This window comes from Gopherus flavomarginatus, chromosome 4 (genome assembly GCF_025201925.1).
Source record: "Gopherus flavomarginatus isolate rGopFla2 chromosome 4, rGopFla2.mat.asm, whole genome shotgun sequence".
NCBI classification, from domain to species: Eukaryota; Metazoa; Chordata; order Testudines; family Testudinidae; genus Gopherus; species Gopherus flavomarginatus.
Genome location: NC_066620.1, coordinates 4319731 through 4334181, shown reverse-complemented (window position 1 = coordinate 4334181; position 14451 = coordinate 4319731). Strand labels below are relative to the sequence as shown.

Below are 14451 nucleotides of genomic sequence, written 5' to 3'. Positions count from 1 at the left end.
GACTGACCTGTTCCAATGCTGCTTTCAGTCTCATGCCTATAAGGTGCAATGTATCCTGAGGCAGCATGTTGGAAGCTGTCCCAGAGGTTTTGTTGCTGTATATGAATCCCGGCTTTCACTATAAAATGACTAAAGCCACTCTCTCTCCCCATCTAGGATGCCGGCATTTGACTTCAGTTGGTGGTATTCCCTGTTCTTCATAACCTACGTAGTAATCAACACCTACCTCTTCATGTCTGTCTTCCTGGCTGTTGTGTACAACAATTACAGGAAACATTTAAAGGTAAAGTGTGCGAGGAAGAGCATTCCCTGAACTGGACATAGCAATAACATCACTCCACGCAGAGATGGGTAGAGTCTTCTGCTTTGACAACATCTGTTTCCTCTTCTGGTCCTCAGAGTCTCAGGTGTTTGTGAATCCAGTGCAGACTGCTTTGTGGAGTGAGTCCAACTCCCAGCAGTAGGCCACCAAATCAGTGGGACAGTGATTTGATTTTATTTTGGTGCTAGAAGACATCAAGTGGGGTTTTGGTTATCCAGTAACCCTTCTTACGGCACAATTGTAAGGTGCTGGCATTATGGCAAATCTCCTGTTACAGCCTAGTAGTGGGGTTGTACTGCAATATTTTTCATTGGTGGGGGGCGGAGAGAGGGGAGAGACCCACAGAGCATCTGTGAGGAAAGGCTCCTCAAGGCAACGTCTTACAGCCAGCCAGTCATCCTTTCCAGGGGACAGTACGATTAATCAGTTGCTGATTCTGAACCATCCTTTAGAGCCATTTAATGAGGTTTCCATATGTCACTTAATGGTTCTACTAGCACCCAGAGACCCCATGGCATTAAGTCAGTATAAACATGCACCTTGTCCTGAAGAGCTTACAGTCAAAGACGACCAGGTGAGGAGAAGAGGGAAGCTCTCTAGGCAGGGCCTGTCCCCCTGTTCTGTTTGTCTGTCCAGCACCTTGTACCACAGGGTCCTGGCCCATACTTGGGGCTCCTGGCTGCTACTGCAATAAAAATAAGAAATACACAATACAGAATGACTGACTTAATACTGCTAGTGCCACAATCACCACTTGTTTTGAATTCTCGCAGTAAATGCTCGGGGGGTGTGTGTGGGTGTGTGTGCTCATCAATAGATTGGGTGCAGTCCTCTTTGCACATTGTTCCTGCTAAACACTAGAAAAACCTCCCTTCCAGAATGTGTGTCTACTTGGAAGACAGCTGCCACACAGCAGCAACTCTGCATAGTGTATGTTTGCTCTGTAACATACCCTTAAGGCACTAGCAGGAGGACAAAGCAGAGGATACAATATTCAATCAGAGCGGTGTAGATCTTCCCTTTTCTAGTAGCACCCACCAGATGTTGGGGTAAATGAGGACACTATAAGCGTGTCTAGTGCTTGCAATTAAAGGGCTAATGCTAAAAGTTCCACTGACCTTTTCATAAACAGACTAACCATCCTCTCTTGTACACAAGGTCTCCTACCAAATGCACTAATAGGAGGCCACAAAAACCATCCCTGCATGCTGTCTGCTGGGCAGACTGCCTAGTGGAGGTAGGGCACAAAGTTGGCTGCCTCTTCTGCCCAAATTCCTGGAGCTCGCTGTTGGCAGGATCATCTCCCATCTGTGTACCACAGAAATCAGATAGGTAGCTGCCACTTTCCGAGGCCTCACTTGTTAATGTTGATGTGATGCCTAAATCTATTTCCTCCTCTTCTCTTCTACTCCAACTTGAGGGCCTTCCAGTCCATAATAAAGCCCTTGTGACTCACACCTCTTCCCACTCCCCCAATTGCACACCATCCTCCAAGGCCTAGTATAAGCCATCAAGGTTTTTAACCTGCTAAGAGGTGTCCCATGGGAGCAAACTGTTGCTATGGAGCCTACCTCGATATGTCTAGGAAGCTTTTGATAGACTGAGCAGGAAATAGGGGCTAGTGACCACTCTACAGTGGAGGACAGGACTTTCCTGGTAGCCTGCTGCAACTGCTCCACAGCTGGCCAGATGAGTCACTCTGGACTATTGGTCATTCTCTGCTTCTCTGGCTGAATGGAGCATTATCAGCTGGGAACTTTTGCCCTCTGCTCATTTTTCCTGTAGAGTCCTTCTTGGCAGTCTGGTATAGAACTGCAAGAACAAATCTGGCATTCATGAATATCCCAAAACTACAGTAAGTTTAGAAATAGATGGGAGATGGGAGGGAAACAAACCCACCCTCTGGGTATCTGAAATCCATTGTCTTCTCCAGAATGAGATCCGCAAACTTGCTTACATGAAGCGTCACAAGATGATAGAAGCCTTCAACATCCTAAAAGTCAAGGAGGGCACAGAGTATGTTGTTCAAGAAGCCCAGTGGAAGAAACTCGTCAAACTCGTGGCCCCAGATATCAGCACTTCCCATCGAGAGCTCCTGTTGAGAGTATCCGATGAGGAACAAAAAGGTTATGTAGGTGAGTAGCTGTAAACCAGCGCTTGTTGGGGAGGCATTACTGAAGTAGGGGAGGACCTTTTGGCTTAAGCAGCGAGATCTGTATTTTCAGTGTACCATATGTAACCAACCTGAAGTGAATGCTGAAAATCTACCCATCCGGTCACTTGGCTTTGTGTGACTGGTGACACTCTCAACTGGGCATATCCTGCTACCTCACTTATCTAAGCGTGTAGCATTCAGTTTCTTTTCACACATTCTAACACTTAGGCCACTTTGTTTCCATGCACAGAGTGTCTTGGAGCTTCATGACCCCAAATTTAAAACTCCTACGTGATAAATGTGTAGGAGACTCTCCAAAGATGTTTGGCATAAAAAAAAATATTTCACTACAGATGAGGAAATCTGATTTTTGCCATGGCTTTATCAGGGATATAAATTCTCCTGCCACCAGGCATGAGCCAGCCTCTCAGTGAAGGGGGTTAAAATAACCTGTGACCGGGGGGGAGTTTTCCTGCTGTGGGGTTTCTCATGCCTTCCTCTTGAGCATCTTGTTCTACCCACTACTAGAGACAGGATTCTGGGAACGATGGAGCTCTCCTCTAATGCAGTCTGGAAATTCTTTTGCACTTTAAATGTGCTTTCAGATTTTCAGCCTCTGTCTAGGAACAAACCTACAAGGGGGCTACTAAAAAGACAGCATTTATTTGTCAGCAAATTCCTCAGTTATCACCTGTTAAACAGAAAAATGTTATTTGCAACCACTTACGTTAATGAATAGTGATTACTTAACTGTGGATGTGTGATCTGACCACTATGTGTTTGCCTAAAGGTTGGCTTTTTTGATGAGGCTTAAAATTTTGGCAAGTAAGGAGTGAAATGAGTCCTATAGATGTGATTGATTTCCTTTTCTCTCTCTTCCCCCCGCCCCCGCAAGTCTCTTTACAACTTCATGCCACAGCTCCCTGTACAGGTGAAGAGGGCTCCTAGCTAGTATGAAGCTAGCATGGCTGAAGGAAGCTCCTTTTGTGCCTGGGAGGGCGAGTCCTGTGTGTCCTCTGTGTACTGCTTTTTCACATAGGGCCTATATTTCTGCAAATATGAAATGCTGCCATTCATTTATGCATGTAGGCTAACTGGCATCTTTCCTGTCCACAACAGACAAAAAATCTTTTGTGCGTCTGGCAGACCTTCTGAACATCCAGGTGATTGCAATGAGGATACAAACCCACCCCCTGGAGCACTGGATGCCCCATGTTTATAACTCAGCAGTGAGCCTATTCGTACGCAGCATGGTTCAACACAAGTAAGTCTGTCTCTGCCCTCACAATGAGCATCTCATACAAATGCTGCAGACCAGTATTTACCTCTGGACAAGTGTTCACCTGGATGGCAGGCTGGAAAACGCCAGCCCTACAAAGGGAATGCTACCGGTGGGATTTTTTTCAGAAGTGCGCAGTCTTAGCCTAACTGTGTGCCCATTTGAGTCAACAGGAGTTTGATCCTTAACTTGAGTAGGACTTATACCAGTGCTGAGTGCTATTGAAAACCCCCACCTTCACGTTCCAGTCCCTCTAACTCAGTCGTGCTAGAAGCACTGAATGACGTCACAAGTATTCTACAGCAGATCTGCTGTATGTTCTGGCTTGAAAATAAAGTCTTGCTTAAAAGGAGTCTGAATGTAGGTATGAAAACCTATAATAACCCAGCAGTCTCTCTGTAGTAAAGTGGTATTGCGCTCCGTTTCACCAACCCCTATTAAATTGGAATCAAGAGCTAATTTAGGCTCAGTCTGATGTTTAATTTTCTCCAATTCCTTTCTACTCTTCTGGGCTTCTCACATCTATTTATGAGCACTGTTTGATTTGATGCAGACTCAACTTCCAACATCACTGAAAGCTAGATCTCGTCAACAACTGAATATACATACTTGCAGTAACTGGCTTTTCAAATATAAGGTTAAGTTATATCAACTCTCCTAAATTCTCCATCGGGGGGAAAAGGCTGTTTAAACTGAAACACTGGCTGATATATGGCAAAGCTGGTTTTGTAACTGGGAAATGGGGATGTGGATGGGAGGGTTGAGAGGCTTTCTTGGAACATCCAGAACTGTGTGTCGCCTTGTTACCTCTCTGCCTCAGCATCAAAGAAATCTGCTGGTGCTAAACTCTATGACAGCTCCCTGCCGCTCCCAGTTTAACTGGCCCCACAGATTCCTCAGGACTCTGCCAGGTTAGGCCTTGGTGTGTATTGGTTCCAAAACTGGAGAAGTGTCTCCCTGCAACATCCAGCCCCGTTGCTGGACACTCACAAATTAGCAAGTTTCCTGTCTCCTTAGAGACCGTACACACCAGCTTGCTTGATCTAACCAGGAATTCACTTTGCTTAATATAACGGCACTGATTTGTGCTTATGATAAAGCAAGAAGTTTATTAACCGAGAACTGAAAGGAAGACAAAGCAAAACTAAAAGCAGAAATGGTTACAAATAAGACAGATGTATAACACTCTTCAAGTCACTAGAACTGAACCGGCTACAATCCTTGACTAAGATAAGAAAGCTATCTAAGGCACCTGTTCAGCAGCACCCACCCCCTTGGCAGGGGATCCACCTTTCATGGATACAAAGAATGCTGGCCCCCCAAGTGATGGATAACAAACCTCTTTTTGCTTCTCCTGATATTCACCAGAGTCAGGATGAATCACTGGGGTGCAGATGGGAGTGTGTTTCCGTGCCGATTTCAGAACCTCCTATTTGTTCTTCCTGTTTTTATCTGATACAAATGAACCGCCCATTGAACATGGTCATGCCAGAGACAGTTCCCATTAGAGATGGAGGTAACTGTCCTTCCTCATGTCTGGAAGAAAACCTGGTTTTCTGTTTATTTGATCAGACTTATAGTATCAGCAAGCAACTGTAATTCCTTATCTAGTGTTAATCTGTATTTTGCAATGATATTAAGGACTAGCGTGCCACTGGCTTTATTTGAAATCTTAACATTCAGAACTACACAACGGTGCGGCTCTCCCTGCCAGTTTGCATTGAAGGGCTCTTAAGGTCACAGGGGAGTCTTCTGAGGGATATCTTATATATTTTAAACCTTCATAGGGAGAAGCAAGCAAACAAACTTTTTTTCTCTTCTTTCACCCCCCCCACTTCTTGCAGGGGCTTTGTTTGGACTTATGATGTAATCATTCTAATAAACGCCGTATTTATTGCTTTGGATGAGGAAAACCCATTGATTTCCTATGCAGAGTGGGTTTTCCTATCTTTATATATCCTCGAGATCCTCCTGAAAGTGTATACTTATGAACCCAGGGCATTCTTTGCAAAGACCCAGTTCTGGAACTGGTAAGTAGGGTGCTGAGTTACGGTGGTTTGAGGGTAGAGGGGATATAGGAAGAATGTCTTGCAACTTTCTTCTCTTTGCAGCCAAAGACACTTTACATTCACCCTCTTACTAGAATTATATTCTTCTTGTAAAAACAACCAGCACTAGATTAGTAAAGTTCATATTTGCATAACCAGCATATAACTAAAGCTACTGCAAACGTGAAATGGCAAGAGAAATGCTCTAAACCAGGGATGGCTCCAGGCCCCAGCACGCCAAGCGTATGCTTGGGGCGGCATGCCAGGGGGGCACTCTGCCGGTCGCCAGGAGGGCAGCAGGCAGGGTGCCTTCAGCGGCATGCCTGCAGAGGGTCCCCTGGTCCCGCGGCTCCGGTGGACCTCTCGCAGGAGTGCCTGCAGAGGGTCCACTGGTCCTGCACCAGAGCCGTGGGACCAGCAGACCATCCGCAGGCATGCCTGCGAGAGGTCCACCGGAGCTGCAGGACCGGTGAGCAACAGAGCGCCCCCCCCCCACGGCATGACGCCATGCTTGAGGTGGCGAAATGTCTAGAGCCGCCCCTGCTCTAAACTCAAACTGGAGTACAAGATTAGAAAACTGGACTGGTTTCTTGGTACCAGAGTGGGGGCGAGGGGGGTGGCTTGCCTTTAAAAAGGAATGTACATTTTCAACAATTGGGTTTGTGCTGTTTTTTTAATACTACTGCAGGAAGGTCTGGAAGTGGGGTGATAGCTCTTCTGTGTATCCTCTTTGCGCTTAAAAATATTGGGACTGTCAAGCCCTGGCTGTCACTGACTTGCTGGCAGACCCATTGGGGTTTGTAGGTATAAGAGCGATATCATACTTTAAATCAAAAGTGGGGTGGGACTTAAATACTTGCCAACAGAAACAGCCGTTAATTCCAACAGTCAGTACAAGAATCCCCTCACCCCTCTCGTTAGCTGGGTTCTTCTCCCCCTGTGATACTGGAACCTACTAGTTTTTCCAGTTGTCCAGAGACTTGTAGCATAGACTGGGCCTGAAATGCTAATGTAAACAAACTAGTAAAGAACATTCTAGGTCTCTTGCCCACTAAAGAAGCATAAGCCATTTCCCTCTCCCCGCGCCCCCACACCTCTTGCAGGTCATCTTTGCAAACCATATGTCCAATGTAGAAACTTCGCTTAGTCCTGGATGGCTGTTTCAGTGCCTGAAGTAACACAAGGAGCCTTGACTGGGGCTGGGTCTGCTGTGCTAGGCATTCTGTACAAACTCAGAATAAAATACAGTCCCTGCCCCAAAGAGGTCACAGTCCAGCCATTTAGGGCTCAAACCTGCAAACGCTCCAGCACATGAATAGTTCCTCTGGCTTGGTAGGAATCCTTGTGTGCTTAACTTTAAGCACACGTTTGAGTGTTTGCAGATTAAGGCCTTGTATTGTATCCATCGCTATTAATATCTGAATGCCTGCACTGCACTTCCATGTGTAATAGAATTATCTGTGTAATAGAATTCTTTCCATCAACACTAGGTTTGATACCTCCATCATTATCGCTGCTCTAATAGCTACGATTCTCAACACTTCATTTAAATCAGGTAAGAACTGCATTGCACTTTAAACCTTCTGTGGCATTAGCAGGCTGTTAATGTCTCAGGCACTTGTAGCTTATGTGGTGGGCTTTTTGTTTAAGATTTATCTCCTAATATTACTCTCAACTCATGGTTTCCATTGAAACTTATGAAGAATTCTGCATGTTTTGGGGAAGTATAAAAAGACTTGAATAACAATCAGGGGAAGAATGAACCCATAATCTGTACCCTTTGAGTAGGTAACATTGTTTAGATTACAACACAGTTTGTGTTTGTTCCAGCTATGTATGTAATAGCGCTGAAAGGTATCCATTTAAATTAAATACTACCTCTTATGCTGGAGGGGTGCAGAAACAAATCCCTTTATTTTATTTTGGGTTTTGAAATACATACCACCCAACCCTCTCAATCTGAAGAGTCATGTACCGGAATTGTGCACACCTCTTTGAGGATGATAGAAATAGAACCTCTTGGGACGCACAACCAGCTCAGGACTCTGTCTCATTCTGCTATTGTACTGTGACTGATGGACACTTTCTGTGCTTTGCCTAGTGGTTTAATTAGCCTTTGTCTTAAGCAAACAGGGAAGTATTGGAGATTATGTATGCTAACAGCTGCTGGTGCTGCTTTCTTCCTCAGCAAGTCAATACAACAGCCAGCAAGTGCTGGATATTGTCTTCATACTGAGAGTCCTCCGTCTCATCAGGATTGTGGATAGCATTCAAAGGTAAAGAATGTAACGGGGCTGTAGCCCTCTACCACTGCATTGAGCTGATCCAGAGGCTGGCAGGGGACCGGGTCTCCCAGCCAGCTAACGTCTGCTCAGCTGAGTAGATCAAGCCCTTGGTGACACACAGAAGCAATACTGGTGTTGCTGGCTGTATCCATGCTGCCCTATGGCTTTACAAGGGCTGCACAGCTTTGCAAAGGGGTTTTGATACCAGTGTAGTTATTCCCATATGGGAATGAGACTAAGTTGTACTAGAATAAGGCACCTTTATCCTGGCATAAACTGCGTCCTTGGTAAAGGATTTCACCACTACGTTAGTGACACATCATCCCCAACCCAACAAAGTTTGTACCAATGGAACTCAAGTGTAGACCAGGCTTAAGGGCCGCTAGCAGCTCTCTTCTCAAACAGGAATGCGCCCCACCACTCACTCAGACACCTAAGCGAGAGCCCACTAGAGCAGACCAAGCACTGCCCCTGGGAAATGGGGAAGCCACACAAGGCTACCCAGCAGCGGGCAGACAGGCAGATGGTGTTAAACAGGATCAAGCCTACACCCCAGCCCCATTCTACATTAATGTGGGACAGTGGCAGAGAAATGGCACCAACAATCAGCAGAGGCAAATGGGCCAGTGATCTCTCAGATCTGCCACCACTTTTCTCTCTCACACTCCTGCAAAACAAAATGGTGCCTCTTTGAACAATGGATTCCCCCAACTATCAGGAATTCCTGGAATATCTCTTTAAATAAACGTCTGGGTCTGGGGGGTCTCATGAATTGTCTTTGTTCTAGATTCCGGGTCATCATGAATACACTCATAAACATTGTGCCGACGATGCTGACTTTTGGTGGGCTGGCTCTGGTAAGCACCCTGGACACTAACTCTGAAGTACAGCAGTTGCTGCTGTAGCATGACCTTGTCTTCCTTAGAATTCCGATTTTTATCTTCAAAAGGCAAACTATAAAGCTTCAGAGCGGTCACTCTCAGGCCAGAATCAAGGCTGTATGTGTGGACCTGAATATTTTCATGATTATTTATGCATAAAGCTATTTAGCAGGATCTGGTTCTCCCTAGCTGCCAGTTCAGGATATATAATATTATAATCTGCTTGATGCTGCTGTGCATGTCTCCCCTCCCCTGCCCCCACCCCGAAAAAATAAAATTTAAAACAAAACTAGATGATAAATTGGAAAAACCCACCTCCATCAACTTAGATTCCAGTTCAAAATTCTTCTCCCTCTGTGCTTAGTTTATTTGTAAACCTTGTATGGAGTCACTACTTCCTGGACTAAGTCTCTGTTAATCTTCTAGTACCAGTCATCCTCAAAAAGGGTCTTGGAGAGGAGCCACAGTTGGCTCAAGTGGCCCAGTATTTAGGTACAGAATCTGGGAAGTGCATTGGGGAATTTGATAATGGAATCCTAGATGCTTCTGTACTCTGCTGGGTAAAGCTGTCATGTGACATTCCCACCTATGGGAATGGGTGTCTCTCCCTAGGTGGTATACTACATGTTTGCTATCATTGGCATGGAACTATTCCAGGGGAAAATCCAGTTCTTTCCCAGGAATTCCACCGCCCATCATGCCCTGGAGTGCGGAAACCCTGCCTTAAAAGATTCTCTGTTTGCTCGAGCCAGATACTGCAAGAACAACTTCAATGACATCACATCTTCATTCGTTGTTCTGATGGAGCTAACTGTCGTCAATCAGTGGCATGATATCCTTTCTGTATCTATAACACAGGGTCCAATCCAGAGCCCACAGAAGTCAGTGGAAAAATACCCCCACAGCATTGACTTCAATGGGGTCAAAATGGAGAAAGAAATGAGCTCTTAATTCCCTTCAGTAAAGTGTTTTTTTTTTAACTAGGAAGTGTCACCAAGGGAAGCTGAAATGTGTCTTGTCTTGTCGTCATCCTGACTGTCCCAAGCAGGGTGTTCTCAGCAGGGAGACGTTCCCTATCTGTCCTAGTCCTTAACTTTATACTCCTTGCCAATGGGTTTGCCCTGGTCACTCATCAGGCTGCGAAGCTGTATTTCATTGCCTTCCACATTGTGGTGGTGATCATGATCATAAAGTAAGTTCAGTGACACTTCCATCCGTTTAGGGGCAGGGAAGCATGGGGCTGAGAGCCATAGCAGGCTGAAGGCCTGAGATAATATGTTCATGGAGCTCTTGCTGCCTGGATGGCTGGAGCTCTGTTGTGTGGTTGGAATGATACGCTTGGGCTCTGGGTTATGGTGGTTTCCCTGCAAATGCCTCCTGCTGATGGATGCATGAAAAGGTACTGAGCCCGGGGACACCTCACAGATGAAAAGGGCGATTTTTCTCCTCCTCAGAAGACTAGGCAGTAAGGAATGCAGGATTCTGTGTCCCCCGTGGAGGAAGGATTGGGGATGCTTGAGAGAGGCAGCAAGCCCTAAACGAGTCTCATGGACAACAGCACTTAACTCTGTAAAGTGCTGCTTGGGGCTGGAATTTTAAAGAATAAGAATTAAACTGTGTTTAGCTGCAAATCTAACTGGGACTCTGCAGTTTCCTCCATCCCTGTTCAGTGCCAGGCCATGAAGACATGTTGGGGGTGGGGGGGTGTCTTTGGCAAATAGCCAGGGTTATCTATTGCTCTGGGGGCATTTCCACAGTATCTAGGCACTGAGAGACGTGTACTGATGGACCATGAATTCCACAGTCTGCTATGGCAGAAATCCATGAATAATGCAAGGCTTGTTCTGCAAAAACATTGGGCATGTTACTAATAGGCAGGATTATACAAACAGCATGTCTTTCCCCTCCCCATCCCCCCTCTTCCAGTATTCTCATAGCATTTATCCTAGAAGCTTTCTTTGTGGAGTACTCCCTGGAAAAGAGTGAAGTAGAAACTGCCATTGAGAAGAAAATTCAAGAGCTGGGAGTAGGAATCCAAGAGTAAGTAAACTACAGGGGAAAGGTGGTACTTTGGGGGTGGGTCTCTCAACACCTCCAGTTACTGATGGAAAGTGTAATCGGATTGTCCTTAGTGATGTGCAGCTGAGAAATACAAGAGTTGAGGCATCTGATCTAGGTTTCCAGAGTCTCCTGGGTGAGTTCAGTTCCATTTCATAGCCTCCCCACCATTGTGGTGATCAGATGCCTTTGAAAAGGAACAGGTGACTCTTCTGCATCGGCTCTCTCCTACACTCCTCCCCTTTCTCTCACATTCCCTCCTGCGTGCACACATCCGTTGCCTGCCTTTGGCAGAGAGGGCTGTTCAGGGAGCTACTTTAGTGAAATCAGTAAAACTGCCTCGGGCTGCTCTAGATACTGTATTCAGAGACAGTCCGATTTCCCCCATTAGACAGGCTGCAGTGCGCATCTGGACTCTGATTGAAAGGTGTGGTGATAGTTCCTTTAAACCCTAGCCTAGAACATGGCTTGGGCAGAGGAGTGTGAGCTCAGGCAGCTGACTTGGCCGATAAGGGGCTAACAGCTAAAATGAGACCTTCTCTGGACAGACGTCTCTGCTAATTCCCAGTTGCAAGGTGGGAGGCAGACAGGCACCTGCTCCTTGCAGTAAGAGGCCGGTATTTCACTGACACTGTTGAAAGTCTGTCAATAGCAGCAGTTGGTTGTATGTTAGAATGGGGAAAGGTTGCTTTCTCCTTCTCCTTCTCTCCTGACAGAGGTGTGGGGGTTCTGCTCCATTGATTCTGAGCCATGCTCCGCTTTGCATGCAGAGTGGCCTTTGGGGGAGGGACTGCTGGGGCGCCAAGCCCTAATAGCAAGAGCCTGGGAGAGCCAGTCCAGTCCATGGACTTGTGGAGAGCACTGTTGTGCATTTCAAAGTGGCTTCTTAGGGAGATATATATCCCTATATTTTTTATTTAAAGGGAAGAACTACGTGATGGTAAACTAATAGACAACATGGAAACCAGTGAGAATGACCTCGGAGGGGAAGAAATAACCAAGAAAAAGTCTAAAGGGCTGATGTTTAAAATAGCTTCTAAAAGTAAGTCCATTCCCAAAGGCTCTTCTCTGGGGAATGAATCCACTGCTGAATTCTCTGCTTGTCTGTCAGGTCTCTCTTGAGATTACAAATATTCCAGGGTGGTGAACTGCAGCTGGAAGACCCCTGGGGCTGGCAAACAGATTTACTGAATTGCTGTGAATTGGCATTAATCAGCCCACAGCAATGAGTCAGTGAGTGCACCCTTACAGGCTATTGTGCTGTGTGTGTTTTAGGTGCAGTGTGGCTCTACTCAACTGAGCCCCTCTCCAATAGCCTACTCGGGCACAGTCGCCATTACAGGATGGCATGTTAACTTGACCATTTAAAAAAGAAAGCTTAGTGGGACTCTAGGAGAAGCCATTCCTGGTGAGATGAGCTGTTCAAAACCTTAATTCTCCCCTGATCTCATCAAACACAGATTTCCAGGGCACTCCAGGTCCCAAGGCAGGGAGGGAAGCCGCCCTGCATTGGGGTGGCAGGGGGAAGCTGATATAGGTGTAGCCGTCTCTCTGCAGCTAAAACCCACCTAGAGACTTCATCAAAATCCCCTTTTAAATGGCAGGCTGGGATCAAGGAGTCTCTCTAGGAATATTTCCAACCATTGGATATCTTCTCGTCCATGAAGTATGAGGGGCACTGGCAGTGCTTAATTTTTGCCGGGGCTCTTGGCTTGGCAGTTCATAGCCCCAGCACCTCTCTGCTTGCTGCGTCAGTTCTGAAAGTAAAAAATTGCTTGAGCCCCCAGCACCTCTTTCATCTGAGCCCACTCACATTTGTGATTTAAATATGGCACCATCAGGCCCAACAGCCAATCAGAATGCATTTTGGGGCTTTTGGCATCCCCAGTCAGATTCTAATAGTGTTTATGCTGTTTTTATTATAGCACTTTCTTTGTCAAGCTTCTGGGCTTTACGGCACGAGCTCGTTGCCTGCAGTAGCTACTTACACAAGGAACAGTCTTGGTGGTTCAGCTTCTCCAGATGTTAGGAAGCCTCTCTGTTGCTGTTTTCTTCTTGTATCCACTTCACTTTTATCCTGGCTGAAGCTCTTTGGTAACTCTTTGCAACTCTTACTGCTTGGTTTAATGCTCATCCTTCCCTCCCAGAAACTCTCTCCCTGTATCTTGGCTGTTTCCTAGTGAATCCAGTTGAAGCTCACTATAAGCCTGGAGTCACTGTTTAGCACACAGACTGATTGAAAGCCTGAGTCTAGGGACCTCATATGGAGCTCCCTACTTCTTCAAGTGCTCTGTCAAAACTGTTTCATTTTTTAAAAAAATCCCTTGAAAGGGCAGCAGTTAATGAAAACTGTTTTTTTGCTTCTTCACTGTGGATTTGTTCAGGATGTTCAAATAGTTATTGGACAAAGTACTAGAAAATGTGTTGTAGGGACCAGAGGGAGGTTCTCAATGTATGTTTTTACATTGGTAAATAACACATGCTGATTGAAAGCGCTGCCTTTGTTTGTTGGGGAATGGGGCTGTAAACCGGCAGGGTAGACACCTCAGTGACTTTTCACCCAGTGAGGAACAGATCACTAAAATGACTTGACTTGACCACTCAGCCTTTGAGCATAAAGTAAATCAAGGGACTAGCTAATAGCTTTGGTTTCTATATTGACCTATGTATGTTTTCTTTTTTCAGGGTACAGGACAGTTGATGCTTTGCTTCAGCGTATGTTTGAGGCAGAGATACTACCAGAAGATGATGGGCCATCAGTGGAAGAAATCTTAAACCTCTCCCCTGCTGATGTTTACCCAAAGAATCCCACCTTTGACAGCGCTGCATAGTGTGGAGAACAGAAGTGGGAACACTAGTTGTCTCTATTACTTAAGAGATCTCTGCTCTGACTCCAGCTCATACAACTTCGGCACTGTCATGTAAAAGATCCTTCGACTTTTAGAGCAAGTCTGCACAATGATGCTCTTCTGCACATTGGACGGGTTATATTTAAAGTGGCAGCAAACTGATCGTACGCTGGGTCAGATTTGGTCAGTTTTACAGGGAGTAAAAGTCCACAGACATCCTGGAAAGGAAAGTATTTCCTAAAGGGAAAGCTCATGAGTGTTAAGAAAAGTGTGTATCTTACTTAGAGATCATGCTACCTAAAACTATTGTAGCATTACATATACTATTTAAAACTCTGACCTTTTGTTAAGGAATATTTAGCTACTTATAACTGGAAACTTTCTAGTACAGTGACTTTTTAGATGCATTACCAGTCAAGACTACGGATAAATGTGTAAGCTGAAATAAAAATGATACAAGAGCCAGTTTGCAGTTTGGCACAAAGCTGCTACTTCGTGTGCTATTTCACTCGGCCTTGCCAGGACTTGTGTTCAAAGGGCTAATTAACCATGGCAGCTAAGTGGGGGGGGGGGG

At 45.6% G+C, this 14451-nt stretch overlaps 1 protein-coding gene across 1 annotated transcript in view; it reads left to right on the top strand.

The window, feature by feature from the left end:
* The window catches only part of LOC127048780 (two pore calcium channel protein 1-like), a 29780-nt gene extending 15412 nt beyond the window's left edge, over positions 1 to 14368 (top strand). Inside the window, exons 8-19 of the mRNA XM_050948679.1 lie at positions 157 to 283; positions 2256 to 2457; positions 3597 to 3741; positions 5601 to 5786; positions 7295 to 7359; positions 7993 to 8080; positions 8877 to 8946; positions 9583 to 9802; positions 10072 to 10162; positions 10897 to 11010; positions 11952 to 12070; positions 13714 to 14368. Of these exons, the coding sequence (XP_050804636.1) occupies positions 157 to 283; positions 2256 to 2457; positions 3597 to 3741; positions 5601 to 5786; positions 7295 to 7359; positions 7993 to 8080; positions 8877 to 8946; positions 9583 to 9802; positions 10072 to 10162; positions 10897 to 11010; positions 11952 to 12070; positions 13714 to 13859 (1573 nt within the window). The 3' untranslated portion in view covers positions 13860 to 14368. The remainder of the gene's footprint in view (positions 1 to 156; positions 284 to 2255; positions 2458 to 3596; positions 3742 to 5600; positions 5787 to 7294; positions 7360 to 7992; positions 8081 to 8876; positions 8947 to 9582; positions 9803 to 10071; positions 10163 to 10896; positions 11011 to 11951; positions 12071 to 13713) is intronic.
* Positions 14369 to 14451: the final 83 nt, after the last annotated feature.